The 23,554-nt window shown below is 32.2% G+C and overlaps 1 protein-coding gene across 3 annotated transcripts in view; it reads left to right on the top strand.

The window, feature by feature from the left end:
* LOC129721297 (protein CBFA2T2) overlaps positions 1-23,554 on the top strand; it is a 203,501-nt gene that overhangs the window by 78,697 nt on the left and 101,250 nt on the right. For all 3 annotated transcript variants that reach the window (XM_055673722.1, XM_055673723.1, XM_055673721.1), the window contains one exon: positions 18,103-18,181. In XM_055673722.1, coding sequence (XP_055529697.1) covers positions 18,103-18,181 — 79 coding nt within the window. The remainder of the gene's footprint in view (positions 1-18,102; positions 18,182-23,554) is intronic.

Genomic DNA, 23,554 nt, shown 5'->3' with positions numbered 1-23,554 from the left:
GGTAGTTTTATTGTTTCAAATTTTATTTTTATTTAGGCACAACATAACGAACACATTCCAAATGTTTTTCTAAGCTTTTATTATATTTTTTTCCATGTTTTACGTTAAAAATTAGAAAATTTCAGCTAAAGAATGCATTCACCCGAGATCTCCTGTACATGTCCTTATGATTCTTTTTGTATTTTATGATTCATTTTCATTTATCGCACATTAAATATACATGATCATGTCTATATTGTTACATTAATCCAATTACGTTATGGTTATATCATTTCTTAGAAGGAATCCTGATCGAATATCTACTCCATTGACAAAAACTCTCTTCCGTGGTCTTCGTAAAGGTGCAGAGATATACTCAGTTTTAGAAAGCAAAGAATGCACTCCGGCATTCCTTCCATATCGTCGGTTTCGTGCAGCACTAGTGCGACTCAAAGTTCACAGCATGCTTGTCTTTTCTCCTCAGAAAACCTCTAGAGTGCAGGAGAACATCTTGCACTGCGAAAACAACTGCTCTCACACTAAAGAGCAAATCAACGCACATGCTAGAAGAGAACGACGCACAGAGGAGTAACTCGGTTGAAAACCTGGCCAAAATTATTTTCGCTGCTATTTAGCAATATTTTGGGAAATATTTAAGTGAGAAGTGGAAGTGGCTGGTTCGAGTATTATATCAGAAAGTTACTCTGAATATCACACACACAACTTAATGTTTACATTTACATAGCCTATGTGTCTTCATTAATGTTAGTGAGCAGATGAAGTAATACGCTCGAATGATTTGTTTTCGCAAAACGGGCAGCGAAACAAATTGAAGAATTTACCAGAAAAATGATGTAGCAAAATATCTTCATTTAGACCTATCAATTTGATGCTCACAAATTATATGATGCCTCAGCGGGGGCCTAGTGTGGTTGGTAACGTCTCCGCCAACCACGCTCGACGCCTGGGTTCGAATCCCACCGCCGACATAGGTGTCGATGGTTGTGAGGTGGCGTGATCCACTCACAACCAACCCAACTGGTCTAGATTCAATCCTAGCCGACACCGGGAGATTTTCTGAGGCGAAAAATCTCTGGGATCACGCCTTCCATCGCATGAGGAAGTAAAGCCGTTGGCGCCGGTCCGTTAATAAACGGGTCGTGAGTTAGGGACCTGGGTGTGGAGTCGCCTCCCTGGGCGTCGGTAATTGGCCACAACAGTGGCGGAAATAGACCGACGGAAAATAAGCGAGAATAAAAAAAAATATATAAATGATGCCTCGTGGAACCTACGTAGGTTGAAAAAAGCCTTTTGTACGGAGTGTTATTTACCTGGATTACTGATTCTGTGCATCAAGCTATTTCTAAGTTAACTTAAATTAGTTAAAATTCATTCACTAAACTAATCTCATTTCATCTTTGTTGAGCTGAAACACTGTTTTAAGCGTGAGGCAGGCTCCCATCAGGTTTTTTTTTTAATTTCCCGTGTACGCATGAACACTTAACGTCAAAATTCGTCATAAACAACATTTTTTGAACGGGTCGCAATTGCCAATCCGGACGTTACCGGATGAGATATTTGCGAGGATGTGTTCGTGATGTTATGAACTTCCATTCCTCCGATGATTATATGATCGGATTCCACGAGATTTGATAACTTTTTTAATATTGGAAATGCTCGAAAATACGTAAAAATCACTAATTTCTGAAACTTCTTAAGAGTAACTATAATTTTGAAATTTCGGAATTTCTATCAACCGGTTTATTAGCATTGAATATAAAGAACTCATTTGCTGCAAAATATTGATCAATTGTCATTTTTTTAATGCCTGGCACAACTTGTTACTATAAATGGTTCGATTCCCAAAAAAAAAAATGGTTGAAAATTTGTCAATGTTTACAGCGCTCCCAGCATATGATAATACCGCTTAACGTTCATCGAGCGATGGCATTTTGTGGAGTATTTATTCAAGCTGCAGGAAAAAATATAGCGGCACCAAAAAGCGACAAAAAACTTTTTTCTCATTTTGGCCAGCTTTTTGTTCTAGGTACTCCTCTGTGCGACGGACGATTTTTATCTGGTGAGCTTCCTGAAGACACCGTGGCGCAATCTAAAATCTCTCTTTTGCGAGACAATGATCTATGGTGTACTTTCTCACACGTATGGACATCACGCACAATATTTACACAGCAGAGCTATCTGCGGTGCGTTTTACAGTTTGTTTCTTGAACATGGCAGAAGAGGAAAAGAGATTGGGAGAAAAAAAATAGACTGCGTTGCTCGTGCCGGTCGAATTCGCTTTCGCGGTGTAGCTACATGAGGACTACACTTTTGCCCGGTATGTTTTTTTTCACTTTCCGGACTACTCGCCAGTGGACACTGTGGTGTACTTCTGCGTTTTTTCTGAAGAGTGATTCACCCCTTTTTGTTTCTATCAGATGTGAATTGAGCTGGAAGTGTGTTTGTCTCTCTGTAAGTTGGTTGAGATACTTTGGAGTGGAGAAAGAAGCAGTGTGGTGTTAGCATTTGCCACACGCAGGCACATACTGAAAGGGAAGTGCGTGGTGAATTTTTTCTCCGCTCTTTTCACATACTGAGGAGAATGACAAGCAATAATTTACCTAGCGGTCAGACCCAGCCTTTACCATTATTAAATTAAAATTAAAATTTTTACCATTATTAAATTAAAATTAAAAACCTAACATTCACACACATATGAGCATACATTAAAACATACATATGCAAATATAATGAAATAAATATGTTTCGAATACATCACGCAAAAATCCAGATGACTACTTCTGGTTACCGGAGTACATCCTAAAATGGCTAAATTTTGCCTAATCCGGATATTTCGATTACGAAAATGCCGACTTCATCCATTATGAGTATTGCGGAAGCGGTACACCCAAAGGTCAGAAATCAACTTAGGACGCCATTTTAAATTCCTAGATACTTAGTAGCTTCCGATTTCTGGAAAACAACCTTAAAGGGACAAACATTACCAATGTTTTTCAGGAACATTACCCCGGGCTCGAAAGCCGGGAGTGAACCCCATATTTCACTTTGAAACCCGATTTTGCAGCTTTCGGTTTCTGGAAAACATCCACACACGTACACACCCTCACACAAACATATACACCAATACATGCACACATGCAGAAAATGCTCGTTTCGTCGAACTGAGTCGAGTAGTATATGACATTCGACCATTTGGATCACTTTTCTACCTTTTAAGTAGCCAGTGATCGTTATGAGAAAGTCAATATGTTTACTTTCATTATGTGATTTCACATTTTTATGAACAACGGACAAACGGATCCTATGGGGCAACTAGACCTTTCATTTGACACTAATTTTGTGAAAATCGGTCCAGCCATCTCTGAGAAAAATGCGTGAGTTTAAACAACCTCAGGGTAACTTTTCTTTACATAACTTTTGACCCATATGTTTAATCATAACGAAATTTAAAAGTTAAGGGTTTTGAAGACAGCCCGATCATTTGAAACCAGTTTTATTGAAATCGGTTATGTGGTTTCTGAGATATTGATGTTTCGTGATTTTTACATTTTGATACATAACCTCTAAACTAAAAATCCGATTACATTGAATTTCAATAGCAACCTATGGCACAACTAGACCTTTCATTTTCAATTAATTTTATGAAAATCGGTCCAGCCATCTCTGAGAAAAGTGAGTGAGAAAAAAAAGTTGCACATACACACACACATACACACATACATACATACATACAGAAAATGCTCAGTTCGTCGAAAGGGGTCGAGTGGTATATGACATTCGGCCATTGGGACCACTTTTATACCTTTGGTTTTTCCAGTGATTGCTATACCTTTCTAGGAGAAAGGCAAAACATGTTTGAAAATTACTTACGCCAATTTTAGGACTTAACAATCTCTACTGTCATTCTGTGTCCACTAATCTGTTTCGGTTTTCGTAATCATCGAAATAAAGCTGGTCAAAGTTTATTTTTTTAAATCAAATTATTCCATTATTTTAACAATTGGCTATTGATTTTTCAACTAATGTTTACTAATGTTTAAAAATTTTACGTTTATTTTTTGGATTTAAAGTTTTTTTTAAATATATATAAGCAAACTCATGCTCTAACTTTGATTCTACGGTTTATCGTTGATTGCTCTCAGTTTTTGAGGTTGGTAATTGCTATAAAAACGTTTCTAGTACAAAAGTACTAAATAGTAGAATGGGATTTGTTTGAGAAAAATCATATTTAATGATTGTCAATAGAATCCCCATAAGAAGAGTATAATTAAAACATTACAGAATTCTCTTAACAGGAGATACAAATAGTATTTTTTGGTACAACTTTGAGTTTTACTCATGATATTGATAACAAAATTGAATCTAAATGAGTTTAAATAACAAATCTTGAAATGAAGTAATTCCGAAACAAGTCCAACAAATTTGTTATTTCTAACGTTGGCTATTATTTTACTGGTCTATATGCTATCTTGTTTTGTAAGAAAGCTGATACGTAAGTAACAAAGTTAGATATGGGTTTGATACTAGTAGAACCATTTTTGTTATTTTAATCAAATTGAAAACACATGTTGGCGGTTTTGTCTTTTTGGTCGCTGTGAGAGATACCTATAGAAAATTTATTATTTTAGCTTTGAATATGTTTTATCGACCAGTTTTTATATTGACTTATAAAATACAACGTCTTTTGTAAAATAGTTAACTTAATGTAAATAGTTGGCGTTCAATTAATTCAACTATTAATATACAACTGGTGATAAATCTGGACAGCACAAATCTTTTACAGTGAATTTATAAATATTGTAAAAGAACTGAAAGTAATAAATACTGTAGCAAAGTCCTCTTCTCCCGTCAGCGTGCCCAGAATCTTCACTCCAACATCGTTTTTTCTCTCTTTTCGTCTGTTTTACGTCAGCCGAAATAAAAAACGGAACACTCAAATCCATCAGATCCCAATTAGGGAACAATCGGAGTGTCAACTACAAACAGCATTTCAATCAAAAGCAGCCTGCGGAGTCAATGCCAGACAAGGGAACGAACGGATCGGCTGCGGGCTGCACGGAAAGTGCAACATCAACAGCAGCACAACGCGCCACCGGCCGGTCTGTGCCGTATCGTCTGCTGCAGTAAGGTGGAATGGGATGGTAATTTTTCGCCCTCTCCCAGCAGCTTTCCCGCATGTGGTGCGCCGTAATCTTGCTTGACTTCTCGATTTTCCCGCGGGGCTCGGCTTGGCAGTTTGCGATGCTCGCCGCTATCGGGTTAGGGTAGAGTGCCGAAAGGGGGTGAGCGTGTTGTTGCCTATCGCCAGAGCGCGCGTCGCTGGCATTGCGTTTACCCGGCAAATGACTGCCACTGATTGCCAGCATGCTGCTGCTGCTGCTGTTGGTCCTACTGTGAGAAAAAGAGGAGTGCACTAGAGCAAGAGTGTCGTTTGGAATTATGTTGTAACGTACTTTACAATAGCTATTGACTGATCTGGAAATCATAACATGTGATTTGAGTTTAGATGGGTGTTGAGGTGTTTTTATACCATTCTTTTTTAATTATTGAAAAGAAATTTTGCCCTGACGAACTGCTTGAAACTGACTGTTGCTGGTGACGGAAATTACATGCTTTCACTACTGCATACACAAATATAGCTGGTTTGGGCTTCTACTGTCAAAAGCTAGGGATATCTTCGACTACGTAAACTGCTAATAGAATTACAACATTTCAACTTTTTATTATGTTCTGATGTAATCTAATCTTGTATTGACCTAACTAACTGGATAATTTACATCCTCGCCCATGGCACGAAATGAACCATTCTAGAGTTGCAACCATTGGCAGCGGCGGCGGCTACTAGGGCATTCCGATGTGATCCCATGCATCGCCACTCGAGCGAGTGTTTTTGATTTCTTTTGTTTCAGACAGCCGGCATAGCATGGTCTGGTCTGGTCTGGTCTGGCCTGTCTCAGTACAGCCGGTCACACCATGGGCGCATACACACACCAACCATTCGTGTCCGTTCGTCCGCGGAAGCACTTCAGCGTGTAAATCCGCCTGGCAGTGGCGGAATTGGCTACTGCTGCTGCCGGCAGCTTCGGTGTTTGGCTTTCAAGGCGAAAAACAGTCTTTTTTTGCCGTGGTCTGCCTTGGCTCCGCGGCTGCTAGTGACACTTCAGCTGTGGACTTTTCTGGCAGCTTGTGCAGAAGTGCCAACACCAGACGTCAGTGCGACTGGGGCTCCGTAGTTGCCTGTCGGATTGGAACTTCTAGAAGGGAACCGTGGAAGGCCAGCGCAGTGCCGTGACTTCACATATCTGGCGAAGACCAGTCTGATCGGTGCTGCTGTTGTATGTTACTGCTCTAGAGGGGGTGTTTTGGTAAAACAGATTTTTATTCTCATTTTATGCTTAACACCAATTAAAAGTGCTCGCCAATATTCAGGGTAATACTTTTTTGAGGAAACTAACGGGAGAATAATTTGTTTGTTTGAACGTTATTTTGATGAAAAAGTTATTTCAACGCATAACACTCTTATTTTATTAAGACCACCTGCATGAAAATTCATTGAGAACAAATTTCCTCCGAAATAAATTACTCCAACTGTTACGTGAAACTAATTTATAAACCTTAACGAAATGATGTTTCTAGGATACAAGCCAGTTTAATTTGACAAAAACATCACCCACAATAAACTGTTACGGTAATTGTGCACCCGATTGTTGCCACAGTCACAACACATGTTTAACTCCCCTGGCCAGCCAAGGACTGAAAATCTCGGCGCAGAAAACAATTTCACTCACAGTATCATCGGGCTTTCCGGGCTTCCGACATTTTTATTTTGTCGTAGCAGCAGCGTGCTGTGCTGTGGATAGTTTTAAACATTTGAATCTTTTCCACTGGTCTGGGATGCGCTATCAGACTAAGCTCCCAAAGCATCAACAACAGCTACTACCTCTTCGAATGTTTCCAACATTTGCGGTTAATGTGGTCTCGAACAACGACTTTCAATTTCTTTCTCCTGTTTGCTTTTTCGGGGGTGGACGAAATGGATTCCCTACTACCGCGCCGTTGTCGTTGTTGCTGCTGAATGGTGTCATCCTGTGGTGGATTTACGTTCCATTTTTCACTGGTTCAACATCCTCACCGCGCCCACATGTTCCCGCCGTATTTTGTCGAATGCCAATTTCGTGCACATTTCGTCCCCGCAAGGATGATGCTGTTGTTGTAATGGCATCAGTTACAACGTTCTTCTCTCTCGCCCAAAACCGGGAACCGAGCATACCGATCGGTGTGAGAACATTACATGGACGACCACCACGAGATGAAATACTTGCGCTTCGTTGGCAGCAGAGACCCAATAGAAGCGGCGAAGGCCGAATGGAGCTTGTCATATGGTTTTGCCTATCCTTTCCATTTGGAAAACAAACAGGCAAGGTACGGTCAGTCCGGGACCCAGGATTAGTGTCCACAAATTCATCTGGTTTTGTAATGCGCGGGAACATTGATGTGGTATTGTGAACTTCGGGCAAAACACAAGCATGTGGATTGTTGCCCTAAATCCTTAAATCCTTTAAGTGCGTCATACTACTGGTTTAAAAAATTTTAACTGTCAAGATTCGAGAGTAATTAAAATTTCGTCAATATTTCACGCAGTGCGATTGTACTTACAATTACTATTGCTGACGATAGAACCTTTAACTGAACTCCCACCAGCATTGGAATCGATGGTTCCCACAAACCCTTCGCCACTCGTCGGTGGCAGAACAGGTGGCAAATGGATTGAAATGAAGGAGTTTTCTGCGGCAATCATCCTTCTGTTTCACTTTCCGGTCTGTCCTCTGCTAGCGGAGCTGTACGCGTAGGTGGAGGTGGAGGAGCGACAGCCCTGACCGTACTCTAGAAAGCCGATTCAAGCGCACTGAGCACGGAAAAACTTCTACATCCATTTCGATCCATTAATATTACGACGCCACCGCCGGAAGACCGGACCACCACCAGCTAGTGGGACCCAGACTAGCGCATATCTTCTACCAGTCAGCGCAAACCGAGTTCCGAGCTGAGTGCGGGCGCATATGTTCTATCTGTCAAAAACTTATGAAGAACGATATTTTAATATAGGTTATGTTCAGGCTCCGGCTGCTGTTTCAGCGTCGGCTGATACCGCTGTCCCAGCGAACGCGAGGGGGAGCTTCGACGCCATATCCTTTTGAGTAAGCAGTTCTTCAGAACCAGCGACGACACTGGCTGTTGTAAGGTTAGCGCACAATTTTCCTTCCCTATGGCACAGCCAACCTTCCCGGTACCCCAAACCGTCGAAGGTAAGTACACAGAGCAAGTCGAATAAAGGTAGCAGGTGACACGTGGCAGTTTGGATTACCGAAAAAATCCAAAACCGACCAAAGTGTATGTGGCACACTCAAAGTTTGTGCTTGTTTAAAGGGAACCTGAAACCGACAGGCGACAGAATTGAGATGGTTAGTGCGGAGGAAAAAAGTTGCACTATAGCAGGAAAAACATGCCGTAAATCTTGGTTTGCGAATTTCCGGGTTCGGCAGCCAGATGGGTACAGAGTTTTGGTTTAATTCAATTTTGCGCGGTTTAAGTTAAACGAATTGATTAATTGAAGGACGAGTTTCAAGTGGCAGAACTGTGGTGTGTCCAAGATAAACGAAATTTACATTATTTGTGCTTATTGCTGTAAAATAATGCAGATAATTTCAATCATAAATTTCCTGAGATAAGAATAAGATGAGATTAATAGTACACATGTAAGAGAAAAGACAATAAACAATAAACAATAAACAATAAACAATAAACAATAAACAATAAACAATAAACAATAAACAATAAACAATAAACAATAAACAATAAACAATAAACAATAAACAATAAACAATAAACAATAAACAATAAACAATAAACAATAAACAATAAACAATAAACAATGAACAATAAACAATAAACAATAAACAATAAACAATAAACAATAAACAATAAACAATAAACAATAAACAATAAACAATAAACAATAAACAATAAACAATAAACAATAAACAATAAACAATAAACAATAAACAATAATCAATAAACAATAAACAATAAACAATAAACAATAAACAATAAACAATAAACAATAAACAATAAACAATAAACAATAAACAATAAACAATAAACAATAAACAATAAACAATAAACAATAAACAATAAACAATAAACAATAAACAATAAACAATAAACAATAAACAATAAACAATAAACAATAAACAATAAACAATAAACAATAAACAATAAACAATAAACAATAAACAATAAACAATAAACAATAAACAATAAACAATAAACAATAAACAATAAACAATAAACAATAAACAATAAACAATAAACAATAAACAATAAACAATAAACAATAAACAGAAAACAATAAACAATAAACAATAAACAATAAACAATAAACAATAAACAATAAACAATAAACAATAAACAATAAACAATAAACAATAAACAATAAACAATAAACAATAAACAATAAACAATAAACAATAAACAATAAACAATAAACAATAAACAATAAACAATAAACAATAAACAATAAACAATAAACAATAAACAATAAACAATAAACAATAAACAATAAACAATAAACAATAAACAATAAACAATAAACAATAAACAATAAACAATAAACAATAAACAATAAACAATAAACAATAAACAATAAACAATAAACAATAAACAATAAACAATAAACAATAAACAATAAACAATAAAAAATAAACAATAAACAAAAAATTGAAAATTATAAGTTAAGAGTAGAACAAAAAAAGTAGAAAAAATATAAAGTTTTTAAAGTAACAAGAAAAAAGTAAAAAGTAAAAAGTAAAAAGTAAAAAGTAAAAAGTAAAAAGTAAAAAGTAAAAAGTAAAAAGTAAAAAGTAAAAAGTAAAAAGTAAAAAGTAAAAAGTAAAAAGTAAAAAGTAAAAAGTAAAAAGTAAAAAGTAAAAAGTAAAAAGTAAAAAGTAAAAAGTAAAAAGTAAAAAGTAAAAAGTAAAAAGTAAAAAGTAAAAAGTAAAAAGTAAAAAGTAAAAAGTAAAAAGTAAAAAGTAAAAAGTAAAAAGTAAAAAGTAAAAAGTAAAAAGTAAAAAGTAAAAAGTAAAAAGTAAAAAGTAAAAAGTAAAAAGTAAAAAGTAAAAAGTAAAAGTATAAAGTAAAAATTAAAAAGTAAAAAGTAAAAAGTAAAAAGTAAAAAGTAAAAAGTAAAAAGTAAAAAGTAAAAAGTAAAAAGTAAAAAGTTAAAAGTTAAAAGTAAAAAGTTAAAAGTAAAAAGTAAAAAGTAAGAAGTAAAAAGTAAAAAGTAAAAAGAAAAAAGTAAAAAGTAAAAAGTAAAAAGTAAAAAGTAAAAAGTAAAAAGTAAAAAGTAAAAAGTAAAAAGTAAAAAGTAAAAAGTAAAAAGTAAAAAGTAAAAAGTAAAAAGTAAAAAGTAAAAAGTAAAAATTAAAAAGTAAAAAGTAAAAAGTAAAAAGTAAAAAGTAAAAAGTAAAAAGTAAAAAGTAAAAAGTAAAAAGCAAAAAGTAAAAAGTAAAAAGAAAAAAGTAAAAAGTAAAAAGTAAAAAGTAAAAAGGAAAAAGTAAAAAGTAAAAAGTTAAATGTAAAAAGTAAAAAGTAAAAAGTAAAAAGAAAAAAGTAAAAAGTGAAAAGTAAAAAGTAAATAGTAAATAGTAAATAGTAAATAGTAAATAGTAAATAGTAAATAGTAAAGAGTTAATAGGTTATAGTTAAAATGACTAGTTACTAGTAAAAAGTAAAAAATTAAAAGTAAATAAAAATTAAAAATAGAAAACAATGAATAAAATTAGAAAATAGAAAATAAAAACTAGATAATAGAAAAAAGAAACCAGAAACTAGAAACTAGTAAGTAGAAAAAAGGAAATAGAAAATAGAAATAGAGATTAGAAAATAGTGAATAGAAAATAGGAAATAGAAAACAAAAAAAAATAGAAAATAGGAAATAGAAAAAAGAAAATAGAAAATAGAAAATAGAAAATAGAAAATAGAAAATAGAAAATAGAAAATAGAAAATAGAAAATGGAAAATAGAAAATAGAAAATAGAAAATAGAAAATAGAAAATAGAAAATAGAAAATAGAAAATAGAAAATAGAAAATAGAAAATAGAAAATAGAAAATAGAAAATAGAAAATAGAAAATAGAAAATAGAAAATAGAAAATAGAAAATAGAAAATAGAAAATAGAAAATAGAAAATAGAAAATAGAAAATAGAAAATAGAAAATAGAAAATAGAAAATAGAAAATAGAAAATAGAAAATAGAAAATAGAAAATAGAAAATAGAAAATAGAAAATAGAAAATAGAAAATAGAAAATAGAAAATAGAAAATAAAAAATAGAAAATAGAAAATAGAAAATAGAAAATAGAAAATAGAAAATAGAAAATAGAAAATAGAAAATAGAAAATAGAAAATAGAAAATAGAAAATAGAAAATAGAAAATAGAAAATAGAAAATAGAAAATAGAAAATAGAAAATAGAAAATAGAAAATAGAAAATAGAAAATAGAAAATAGAAAATAGAAAATAGAAAATAGAAAATAGAAAATAGAAAATAGAAAATAGAAAATAGAAAATAGAAAATAGAAAATAGAAAATAGAAAATAGAAAATAGAAAATAGAAAATAGAAAATAGAAAATAGAAAATAGAAAATAGAAAATAGAAAATAGAAAATAGAAAATAGAAAATAGAAAATAGAAAATAGAAAATAGAAAATAGAAAATAGAAAATAGAAAATAGAAAATAGAAAATAGAAAATAGAAAATAGAAAATAGAAAATAGAAAATAGAAAATAGAAAATAGAAAATAGAAAATAGAAAATAGAAAATAGAAAATAGAAAATAGAAAATAGAAAATAGAAAATAGAAAATAGAAAATAGAAAATAGAAAATAGAAAATAGAAAATAGAAAATAGAAAATAGAAAATAGAAAATAGAAAATAGAAAATAGAAAATAGAAAATAGAAAATAGAAAATAGAAAATAGAAAATAGAAAATAGAAAATAGAAAATAGAAAATAGAAAATAGAAAATAGAAAATAGAAAATAGAAAATAGAAAATAGAAAATAGAAAATAGAAAATAGAAAATAGAAAATAGAAAATAGAAAATAGAAAATAGAAAATAGAAAATAGAAAATAGAAAATAGAAAATAGAAAATAGAAAATAGAAAATAGAAAATAGAAAATAGAAAATAGAAAATAGAAAATAGAAAATAGAAAATAGAAAATAGAAAATAGAAAATAGAAAATAGAAAATAGAAAATAGAAAATAGAAAATAGAAAATAGAAAATAGAAAATAGAAAATAGAAAATAGAAAATAGAAAATAGAAAATAGAAAATAGAAAATAGAAAATAAAAAATAGAAAATAGAAAATAGAAAATAGAAAATAGAAAATAGAAAATAGAAAATAGAAAATAGAAAATAGAAAATAGAAAATAGAGAATAGAAAATAGAAAATAGAAAATAGAAAATAGAAAATAGAAAATAGAAAATAGAAAATAGAAAATAGAAAAAAGAAAATAGAAAATGGAAAATAGAAAATAGAAAATAGAAAATAGAAGATAGAAAATAGTAAATAGAAAAAAGAAAATAGAAAATAGAATATAGAATATAGAAAATAGAAAATAGAAAATAGAAAACAGAAAATAGAAAATAGAAAATAGAAAATAGAAAGTAGAAAATAGAAAATAGGATATAGAAAATAGAAAATAGAAAATAGATAATAGAAAATAAAAAATAGAAAATAGAAAATAGAAAATAGAAAAAAGAAAATAGAAAATAGAAAATAGAAAATAGAAAATGGAAAATAGAAAATAGAAAATAGAAAATAGAAAATAGAAAATTCAAAGTCTTCAATTCAATTCAAAGTTCAAAGTTCAATTCAAAGTTCAAAGTTTAAAGTTCAAAGTTTAAAGTTAAAAGTTTAAAGTTAAAAGTTTAAAGTTAAAAGTTTAAAGTTAAAAGTTTAAAGTTTAAAGTTTAAAGTTTAAAGTTTAAAGTTTGAAGTTTAAAGTTTAAAGTTTAAAGTTTAAAGTTTAAAGTTTAAAGTTTAAAGTTTAAAGTTTAAAGTTTAAAGTTTAAAGTTTAAAGTTTAAAGTTTAAAGTTTAAAGTTTAAAGTTTAAAGTTTAAAGTTTAAAGTTTAAAGTTGAAAGTTTAAAGTTTAAAGTTTAAAGTTTAAAGTTGAAAGTTTAAAGTTTAAAGTTTAAAGTTTAAAGTTTAAAGTTTAAAGTTTAAAGTTTAAAGTTTAAAGTTTAAAGTTTAAAGTTTAAAGTTTAAAGTTTAAAGTTTAAAGTTTAAAGTTTAAAGTTTAAAGTTTAAAGTTTAAAGTTTAAAGTTTAAAGTTTAAAGTTTAAAGTTTAAAGTTTAAAGTTTAAAGTTTAAAGTTTAAAGTTTAAAGTTTAAAGTTTAAAGTTAAAAGTTTAAAGTTTAAAGTTTAAAGTTTAAAGTTTAAAGTTTAAAGTTTAAAGTTTAAAGTTTAAAGTTTAAAGTTTAAAGTTTAAAGTTTAAAGTTTAAAGTTTAAAGTTTAAAGTTTAAAGTTTAAAGTTTAAAGTTTAAAGTTTAAAGTTTAAAGTTTAAAGTTTAAAGTTTAAAGTTTAAAGTTTAAAGTTTAAAGTTTAAAGTTTAAAGTTTAAAGTTTAAAGTTTAAAGTTTAAAGTTTAAAGTTTAAAGTTTAAAGTTTAAAGTTTAAAGTTTAAAGTTTAAAGTTTAAAGTTTAAAGTTTAAAGTTTAAAGTTTAAAGTTTAAAGTTTAAAGTTTAAAGTTGAAAGTTTAAAGTTTAAAGTTTAAAGTTTAAAGTTGAAAGTTGAAAGTTTAAAGTTGAAAGTTTAAAGTTTAAAGTTTAAAGTTTAAAGTTTAAAGTTTAAAGTTTAAAGTTTAAAGTTTAAAGTTTAAAGTTTAAAGTTTAAAGTTTAAAGTTTAAAGTTAAAAGTTTAAAGTTTAAAGTTTAAAGTTTAAAGTTTAAAGTTTAAAGTTTAAAGTTTAAAGTTTAAAGTTTAAAGTTTAAAGTTTAAAGTTTAAAGTTTAAAGTTTAAAGTTTAAAGTTTAAAGTTTAAAGTTTAAAGTTTAAAGTTTAAAGTTTAAAGTTTAAAGTTTAAAGTTGAAAGTTGAAAGTTTAAAGTTGAAAGTTTAAAGTTTAAAGTTTAAAGTTTAAAGTTTAAAGTTTAAAGTTTAAAGTTTAAAGTTTAAAGTTTAAAGTTTAAAGTTTAAAGTTTAAAGTTTAAAGTTTAAAGTTTAAAGTTTAAAGTTGAAAGTTGAAAGTTGAAAGTTGAAAGTTTAAAGTTTAAAGTTTAAAGTTTAAAGTTTAAAGTTTAAAGTTTAAAGTTTAAAGTTTAAAGTTTAAAGTTTAAAGTTTAAAGTTTAAAGTTTAAAGTTTAAAGTTTAAAGTTTAAAGTTTAAAGTTTAAAGTTTAAAGTTTAAAGTTTAAAGTTTAAAGTTTAAAGTTTAAAGTTTAAAGTTTAAAGTTTAAAGTTTAAAGTTTAAAGTTTAAAGTTTAAAGTTTAAAGTTTAAAGTTTAAAGTTTAAAGTTTAAAGTTTAAAGTTTAAAGTTTAAAGTTTAAAGTTTAAAGTTTAAAGTTTAAAGTTTAAAGTTTAAAGTTTAAAGTTTAAAGTTTAAAGTTTAAAGTTTAAAGTTTAAAGTTTAAAGTTTAAAGTTTAAAGTTTAAAGTTTAAAGTTTAAAGTTTAAAGTTTAAAGTTTAAAGTTTAAAGTTTAAAGTTTAAAGTTTAAAGTTTAAAGTTTAAAGTTTAAAGTTTAAAGTTTAAAGTTTAAAGTTTAAAGTTTAAAGTTTAAAGTTTAAAGTTTAAAGTTTAAAGTTTAAAGTTTAAAGTTTAAAGTTTAAAGTTTAAAGTTTAAAGTTTAAAGTTTAAGGTTTAAAGTTTAAAGTTTAAAGTTTAAAGTTTAAAGTTTAAAGTTTAAAGTTTTAAGTTTTAAGTTTTAAGTTTAAAGTTTAAAGTTTAAAGTTTAAAGTTTGAAGTTTAAAGTTTAAAGTTTAAAGTTTATAGTTTAAAGTTTAGAATTTTTAATCTCAAGTCTTAAGTCTTAAGTCAAAAGTCTAAATTTTAAATTCTAAATTTAAAATCTACAGTCTTTAGTCTAAAGTCTAAATTATAATTTCTAAAATCTAAAGTCTAAAGTCTAAAGTCTAGAGTCTCAAGTCTAAAATCTAAAGTCTAAAGTCTGAAATCTAAAGTTTAAATTCTAATATCTAATGTCTAAAGTCTAAAGTCTTAAGTCTAGAGCCTCCAGTTGAAAGCTTCAAATCTTAAGTCTAAAGCTTCATGTCGAAAATCTAAACTCTAAAGTTGTAAATCTAAATTCTGAAATTTAAAAATCGAAAGAGTGAAGTATTAGATATGAAGTCTAAAGTCTTAAGTTTCAATTCGAAAGTCTGAATTCTAATGTCTCAAGTTGAATGCCTCAATCCTGAAGTCTTAAGTTTGAAATTAAAAGTTTTAAGTTTTAATTGCAAAGTCTGAAGTCTAAAATCTTAATTGTTTGAGGTTTTAGTCACCGTATAATTTTATTCCCTTTGGATGGTTGATCTTTCTCGGTGAAAAGGTTCACCGAGAAAGATCAACCATCCAAAGGGAATCTAAAATCTTAAGTTTTGAGTTTATTGTCTTAAGCCTAAAATCAAATTTTAAACCAATAAAGCGAGTATCACGTCAACATTTTCCTATACATACTCCTTCTTTGACCTGCATTCAAATGCGGCCGGCGCTTGTATTGCCTAATATAAAGATTAAGGTCACCAGTTTTTTCACATTGAGGATGAATGCTAATCCCAAGCATCATCCATTGGTTCTCTGTGTAATTACAGCTGATCTGGCAATAACGGAGTAGCAACCGCGGACGGTCAATCATGCTCATGCTCATGCCCATTAAGCCTAAAATTAAATTTCAAAGTCTAAAGTCTAAAATCCTAAGCTTAATGTTTAAAATTGAGAATCAAGGTCTTAAGTCTGTAATAAGTTCTAGTTATATTTGGGTTTCATGAAATACTGCATCTCAGTAAAATTATTCAATTGATGTGTGTGTTTTGTACCTCGTATGATATGCAAAATTTATGACACAAGTTCGATTGTCCACATAAAAAGAAATTTTTCAGCAGAACATCTGATAAATTAATTATCTTGTAAATGGTAAAATTTGTGGCATTCTACCCCTTCAGTACATTTTCCTAGGTAAACATTTATCAAATTGTCAAATAATGTTTCTTTTAAATAACTAGAAGCATTGTATTACCAAAAAATCACACTTATTTGGCAAGCAATTGAAATTGATTCGAATTTCAGAAAGTTTATTCACTTTATTTATTTACATTTGGTTGGCCACCAGCACAACTAGAGCTATTTCAGAAAGTGGTTCCACCCCATGCAACAGGTTCATGATAGACCGAGCACAGACCCATTTTGTTGCTAGACAACACCATTCATATTTATATGCGACATTGTAAGCAAAACTATTGAGATTTTCCGTCCAACCAGCAAAACGCTCGCGAAGGTTTTCCCGCGCATAAACGATCCTTTCAACCGCGCGGGAAAATGCCACACCTGCTACCGAGAGGCTCCTTTTCGCCAGACTGTCGTTGTTTTGCTAGCAAATCGGAACATGCTTTAAAGGAGGAGGAAACATCGAAAAGAGGATAAAGGGTTTTCCTTTGCTTGTGCCAGAGCGGGGTGGGTTGAGTTGAGTGCCCGCGCGTGAGGTGAGAGTGAGTGACAGGAAAGAGTGAGAACGAGAGAAGCGCTATATCCGAAGTGTGGGAGGAAGAGTGCCTGGGAAGTTCGTGCCGGCTTGCGGCAGTCAGTTGTCGGTTCGATAGCGCTAATGGTATGAGTGTGTTTGTTGAGAAGCAACACATGTTGCAATTTTGAATTTTCCGAATAAACACACAGAGTAAAGCGGTGAATGGAATAAAAGTTGCACGTGAGAAGGAGCGCCTGCTGCTGTCGCACATCGGGTGGAAAAAATTTAATTTTTTTATGGCATGGAATGGATACAAAAGGAAACATTTCCGATTGGGTCAAGAGGGAGAAACTTGCCAATCTGAAAGGGTTTGTTTCGTAATAATTTCATGAAAAGAAACAGTTAGTTGCTGATTAATCCAAGGTCATGTTTTATAATTTTTCACTATCAAGCACAATGATAGTCAATCATCCTTGCCACCGTTATTTATTGCATATTAAAATCAAACAATTCTCTATCTTTTGCCATAACCAATTCAACTTCGAATCCGCCGAATCTGCAGGACGCGCCTGTGAGTAGCATACATCGAAGCAAGTGGCAGAAACAGCGGTATAGACCACAGCACAGCCCGAGGCAGGCGTCGTCGTCGTCGTCATTGGGCAGAGTGTGTGGGTGGTGGAGTCGGTAAGGCTCGGTGCGGCGCGCGAGTGTTTAGGGAACACCGACAGCCGGTGTTTGGCTGTTGGCCGTGCTTGTTGTTGATGTTTTGTTGCCGCTGCCACTACCGACACCATCACCACCACTCTGATTGGCCCACCGTTTGGCGGGCCTGGCACTGGCACAAGTGGAAACATTCTGGTTTGATTTGATTTTGACGGTTTTTCGTTTTGCTCTGCTGTTTCTTGCAGCTGCGAACTTTTTTGTTTTTTCCCCAACGCGCGCCCAATCTGCCCCCAAACTTTACCGCCTCGCTTTGGGACTTTGGCAGGGGCGCAGCGCGCTGTGCCTGGTGAGCGCGTTTTGCCGCTACTGCTGCTGCTGATATCATGACGAAACGTGTCGCTGACAGGTTTTCTAATTGCAAAAAGGGGTTGAATGTCAATTTAATCGGTTCGGATTGTGGTGCCGTTGGCGAGGCGATGAACGGAATGGAAATGACGCAGGACGATTGGGATGAGAAACTTTTTCTGCCGCTCGGTTGTTTTCACTTGGGTCCGGTTTTGTTTTTGGAAGGAAAGCGTGGGAGAACTTGCAGTTTGCAGAGGAATTAATCAATTTTTTTCTAACTATTTTTTTTTCTTCTGCCACGCGATCGACTGACAGTGCATGGTAATGAAAGTTTATTTTTTGCTCTTCATTTTACAGATGGCGCTCGATGCAAAAGCAATCAAGGAAGAAATACCCGACAAGGACACATATGAATCCAGCGCTCGCAAAGTCAAAGGTGAGTTATGTTTTTCGAGGCTAAGTTTAGTTTTTATAGCAATTTTTCATCATAGAGAATATTTATAACCAATATATTGATAAATTTTTTATTGCAATTATCACTGGTTAACCTATCCAACATGCCAGAGGTGAATTATTACATATTTTTAATTAAATGCAGCTGATGAATAAATAAGATTGTTTTTCAATGTCCGTACTCACCTTCATATAAATACATAAGAACAAAATCTACTGTAAATTTCGGTTCTGGTGGAAGAGTACTGTTATAAAATTCCAGTTGATATACAATGTCGGATAAAACGACCACTGCTCAAGCAAAAATAATTATATTTATTGCTTACAGTCAATTTATAATAATTTATGTGCATTGTTCGAAGAAATTTATAGCATCTTCAGTTGAAACAATAGTCATTCGTTAAAAAATGCGTTGTAATGGTAAAAAATAAAAACAAGAAAATTCATAAGCTTCTAGGGTTAGTAAAGTACGTTCTCCCATAGATTCTCTTTAGGGTTCAGATCTGGTCTCTGTGCTGAATTTGTTATCCTGGAACCACTTTTCGAGGGTCTTGGTGGTGTGCTTCGAATATCTGAACTGTTATTTCAGGGGCATCTCCCCTCCCTGTACCAGGGGAAGCACCCTCACACCATAATGTTCGCTCCTACATCCTTGAATGTTTTTGCGGTACACTGTGGCATGTAAGCGCAGCTCAATTTTTCCATCCAAGCCTATGAGATTTACCTTTGTCTCATCCCACCACAGTATATTTCATCCCTGCTTTTCCTTCTCCGGACCGATTCAATCAAAGTGATCTTTTGCCAGCTTCAGCCGCGCCTCCAGATGCTTCGGCGTCAACATCGGGACGTTCCGGGGGCTTCTATTGCCTAGCCCCTGCTGAACTGTTCGGGAACTCACAGACAAGTTCAGTTCGTCCCGGATCTTTTTCGAGCCTTGAAGGAATTATTCTGGAGGCTCGCTTTATGGTAAATCGAAGTCGTTTTTCTTGGGAGTTGATCCGTTTCAGATTTGACAGGTTTTGAATCGTCTCAAGTTCTCTGCGATTTTGCGTTGGCTGCTGCCTGCCGTGGACATTTTGCTAATGACCATCCGCGCTTTTTACTATCATTTATGCGCGCGACCTATTTTTCGGCGACTGTAACTAGAATTGGAGAATTTAAACCTTACACACTTCTTTTTCACATGATAAATACTTTCCAGGATCCGAAAAACTTAAAACATCACCAACAAACTATCAATTTTCTGTAAAAACCGGTCCAAACGAGAAACTGGTCTTAAATATTGTCGCACCGGTTCTTTACTTTTGACAGCAATCAGTGCGCCTTGCTAAAATCGGATGCTTTGATTGCGTTAAACTTGCGGTCTTCTACTAGTAGAAGTGCTCGCCGCGAGATTTCGCATATACGTTATTTGAATTGGCCATTGAAAAGCTAATTTAATTTTTTTTTTTTGCTTTAGAGTGGTCTTAATGTTTTGTATGACACACATATGAAAAAATGCATTGTTAAGGGACTCAATAGCATTACTATGTAAGATTTGTCAGTTTTTTTGCGTAAATATTGTTATCAATGAAATTAGGTTCGATTGACGGAGTAAATTGAACACTGTTATCAATACTGTCATCTGTTTTATTTTCGACCATCATTCTTATAATTTCACGACCAGACATACTTTTGTTACATATTCGATAGTAATTGTTTATTTTCTGATTATTATTCCTATTTTGCCTTGTTACTATGCAGAATATCTCAGTGTTTTTGCGCTGATTTATTTGTATCCAATAGTTTTTCAAAATAAATGAGTAAATGAATATCTTCTCTAACGTGTCAACCAATTTCTATGTAAGTTTTTTCCTGCTTCTGCTGGATTTTTTCCCTACGTCGTAGTCACATCCAAATAGTAGTAAATCGTTAAAAATCTGTCCACGTGGTATGTGGATGGCCCCTAACTAACTAACTATATGGCTAACTGAGTACTAATTTTTCAATTCTTTTTTTCGGGGGGCATTTTTTTTTTTGAAGGACAAAGTTCTACAATCTACAAATTTGCCGAAGACACTATGCCAATCATTCAAACCGTTTTGGCCGTAGAAATATTTTAACTTTCCAATAGTGCACCCTATAGGGACCACAAGTAGGCGGGACCACGAATATGGTATTATGGAAGAAAGTGAAAAAGGTTGCGCATTGTTTTGTTTTTCAGGTATAAAAACAAACGTTGCGCGCGAAGTTTAGCTGTTTGTCAACTGTTCAAACGTCAGCAAACTCAACATTCAGATGGCATGGAGGACACAAGTGGGCCACGAACAAGTAGAGTGCAGCCAAGTTTAGTCTTCCGTACTATTGGTTGATATTGATACCAGGAGATGCTAAAATTGTTACGAAACAGCTTAAAGTGAATTGTTCCGTTCCTCCTGGCAAGTACAAATTATAATCGACCTTTTTCAAGGTCACATATTCTTTTTAAATTCACAGCATGATCTGGGATCTGCTCTTGTGAAAAACACAATCAGTTGTTTTCTCGTAGGCGGAGGCAAGCCATGTTGAAAACATGCACTTCATCGCGAAAAAAAATCATTCGGACCTCTTTGAAATTACAAAACTTGTACTAATCTAGGAAACCAATTTAACATTTCCGGCAACTCTGATTTTAAATTATTATTATTTCAAGGGAAATATGGCTTTTTCATTCTTAAGGTTGTATCAAAACGCTACTATGTCTTATGTCCGACGTTTCGGCCTTTGAACTTGGCCTTCCTTAGGAGATCTACAAATTTTAGCTCCAACACCATCACCACTCCGGCTACCATCTTCACTAGCCCAATCCACAATGGTCCAGAAACCGATTTTAGGGGGAAATTTGGGTCTAGAGCTCTATAGCAACATTTTAGAGAAAAACTTTCTTCTACAAAGTTGTTACATATGATAAAGCGCTCATTGAAAAATTATCAAAAATTAGGGTGACCAACATTTTCGATGCAATCAAGTATCTAACTTTTTTATCTTTGTAGATAGAAGAAAAGTTTGTTCTACAATGTTATAGCTCCATTAATTTTAAGTAACTTTGTAAAAAAAGTTTTTCTCTATCTATGAAAACAACCGATTTATGTTGAAAAAACATATTTTACGCTCTAACTTATTTATTTCAAGTTTCATCTCAAAACTGCCTTTGAACGACTTTTAGAGCTTTTCAAGAGAAACAATTTGCAACGCTGACATCGTAAATATCTCAATTTTACTCAAAGTAATTAATATTTTCCATCAAAAAATATGCGTTTTTCATTTGTATGTCATTCATTTTGGGGCAAACATAAAAAATATCTCTTGGTCTCATTCTCAAAAAACGACTGTGTTCGATGTATTTAATTTTTAAAAAATTCATAACTTTTGAACCAGTAGATCGATTTTCCATCTTTTTGGGTCAAATTAAAGGTAATTACGTCTAGTTATAAAAAAAATACCAAAAAATTAATCTGGGTGCTTTTATATGCATAATGCATAAAATTATTGAAATTTTCGGCTTGTTTTTAAATTGAATTTACTCAAATTTAAAAAATAACATATTTCTAAAAGTTCCTTCATTTATAGAGTCAAGTATGCCCTTCAAAATGAGACCAAGAGATATTTTTTATGTTTGCCCCAAGAAGAATGACATACAAATGAAAAACGCTTATATTTTGATGTTCAATATTAATAACTTTGAGTAAAATTGAGATATTTACGATGTCAGCATTGAAAATTGTTTCTCTTAAAAAGCTCTAAAAGTCGTTCAAAGACAGTTTTGAGATGAAACTTGAAAAAAAAAGTTTGAGCGTAAAATATATTTTTTCAATATAGATCGGTTGTTTTCAAAGATAGAGCTAAACTTTTTTTTACAAAGTTACTTAAAATTAATGGAGCTATAACATTGTAGAACAAATTTTTCTTCTATCTATAAAGATAAAAAAGTTAGATACTTGATAACATCGAAAATGTTGGTCACCCTAATTTTTGATAATTTTTCAATGAGCGCTTTATCATATGTAACAACTTTGTAGAAGAAAGTTCTTCTCTAAAATGTTGCTATAGAGCTCTAGACCCAAATTTCCTCCTAAATTTGGTTTCTGGACCATTGTGCAATCTTTCCCAATACAGCTTGGGAAAGATACAATATTATCTCCACTGAGCAGGAAGAGTGAGCGGGATAGAGTATCTCTTTTGCCCTATACTTATCAATCACAACAGTATTGTTTTCATGCATTTATGTAGACAAAAACATAAACTATAAGTTAGAGTCCATCTTAGTGTCATCAAAGGTGCGATAAAAAGCTCGAGAAAATGAATTGAATTCACCAACGCATCGTGCTTTTTAATGTGGTAAGAGTTTGTGCGTAGCTCTAAAGCTCAAACTCACTCTAACGTTCCAATATAGGTACTTTGAAGGAGAACCTATCGATAGCTATGACAACCTATCGTAGAGCTTTGTACGCTGAACGAAAAACGGTACAACTTTATGTGAGTTTTTTGAGAAAAAACAATGTTACAGTTTCTGAAGAAAAAAAATGTACTAGGGTAATCGCTCTTATATTCATCTCAGTACCTATATTCATCTCATCACGCCTTTTTGATCAATTTATCGTCAAATTTTACCATATTTTCAGCGTAAAACTTTCAATCACTCGACAGAATCGAGTAGCAAATAGATTCACTTTTAAAAATTTGTAGAAATTTGACGGTAAATTGGTCAAATGAGACAAATAAGATGTATATAGCTACACCTAGTTGTTGAGATGAATAATGGAGCAATAACCCTATTTATATAAAATGTTCTAATAAATTTGTAGATCCCTTGATGAAGGCCAAGTCAAAAGGCCGAAATGTCGGACATAAGAACGGGTATCAACCACCACAACGCTTTTTTCCCTCAACGTATTGTTACATTGTGTGCGGAGGTTATGGAAATTATTCATATCATTGGTTTTGGAATAATATTTCTCAACAGAACTAAAATTTGGCTGAAACTTGGGGATTTGGCTGAAACTTTGCATAGACTTTTCTATAGGCAAAATATGCCATTCTGTGCTATTTGTTTAATTTTTTGAAACATGGTTCATTTTTGAGAAGCTATTGAAAAATGCTATTTTGCGAAGGTATAGATGATTCTAATATTTTTGGAGCCAAAACGGTTTGTTTGATCGGTATGAAGTCCTTAGCAAGGTTGTAGATAACAATCTTGTATTTACGAAAATAATATATGCTCTAAAAAAATTATTTGTTTTGTGGAAATATGTTAGAAGAAAAATTAAAATTGATTATCTAAAAAACCTCATTTTTTCAAATCTAATTTATTTTTATAAAAACTACAAATAATTATCTA

The sequence above is a fragment of the Wyeomyia smithii genome, chromosome 2, assembly GCF_029784165.1.
Source record: "Wyeomyia smithii strain HCP4-BCI-WySm-NY-G18 chromosome 2, ASM2978416v1, whole genome shotgun sequence".
Lineage (NCBI taxonomy): Eukaryota > Metazoa > Arthropoda > Insecta > Diptera > Culicidae > Wyeomyia > Wyeomyia smithii.
This window is presented reverse-complemented; position numbering and strand designations above follow the sequence as displayed.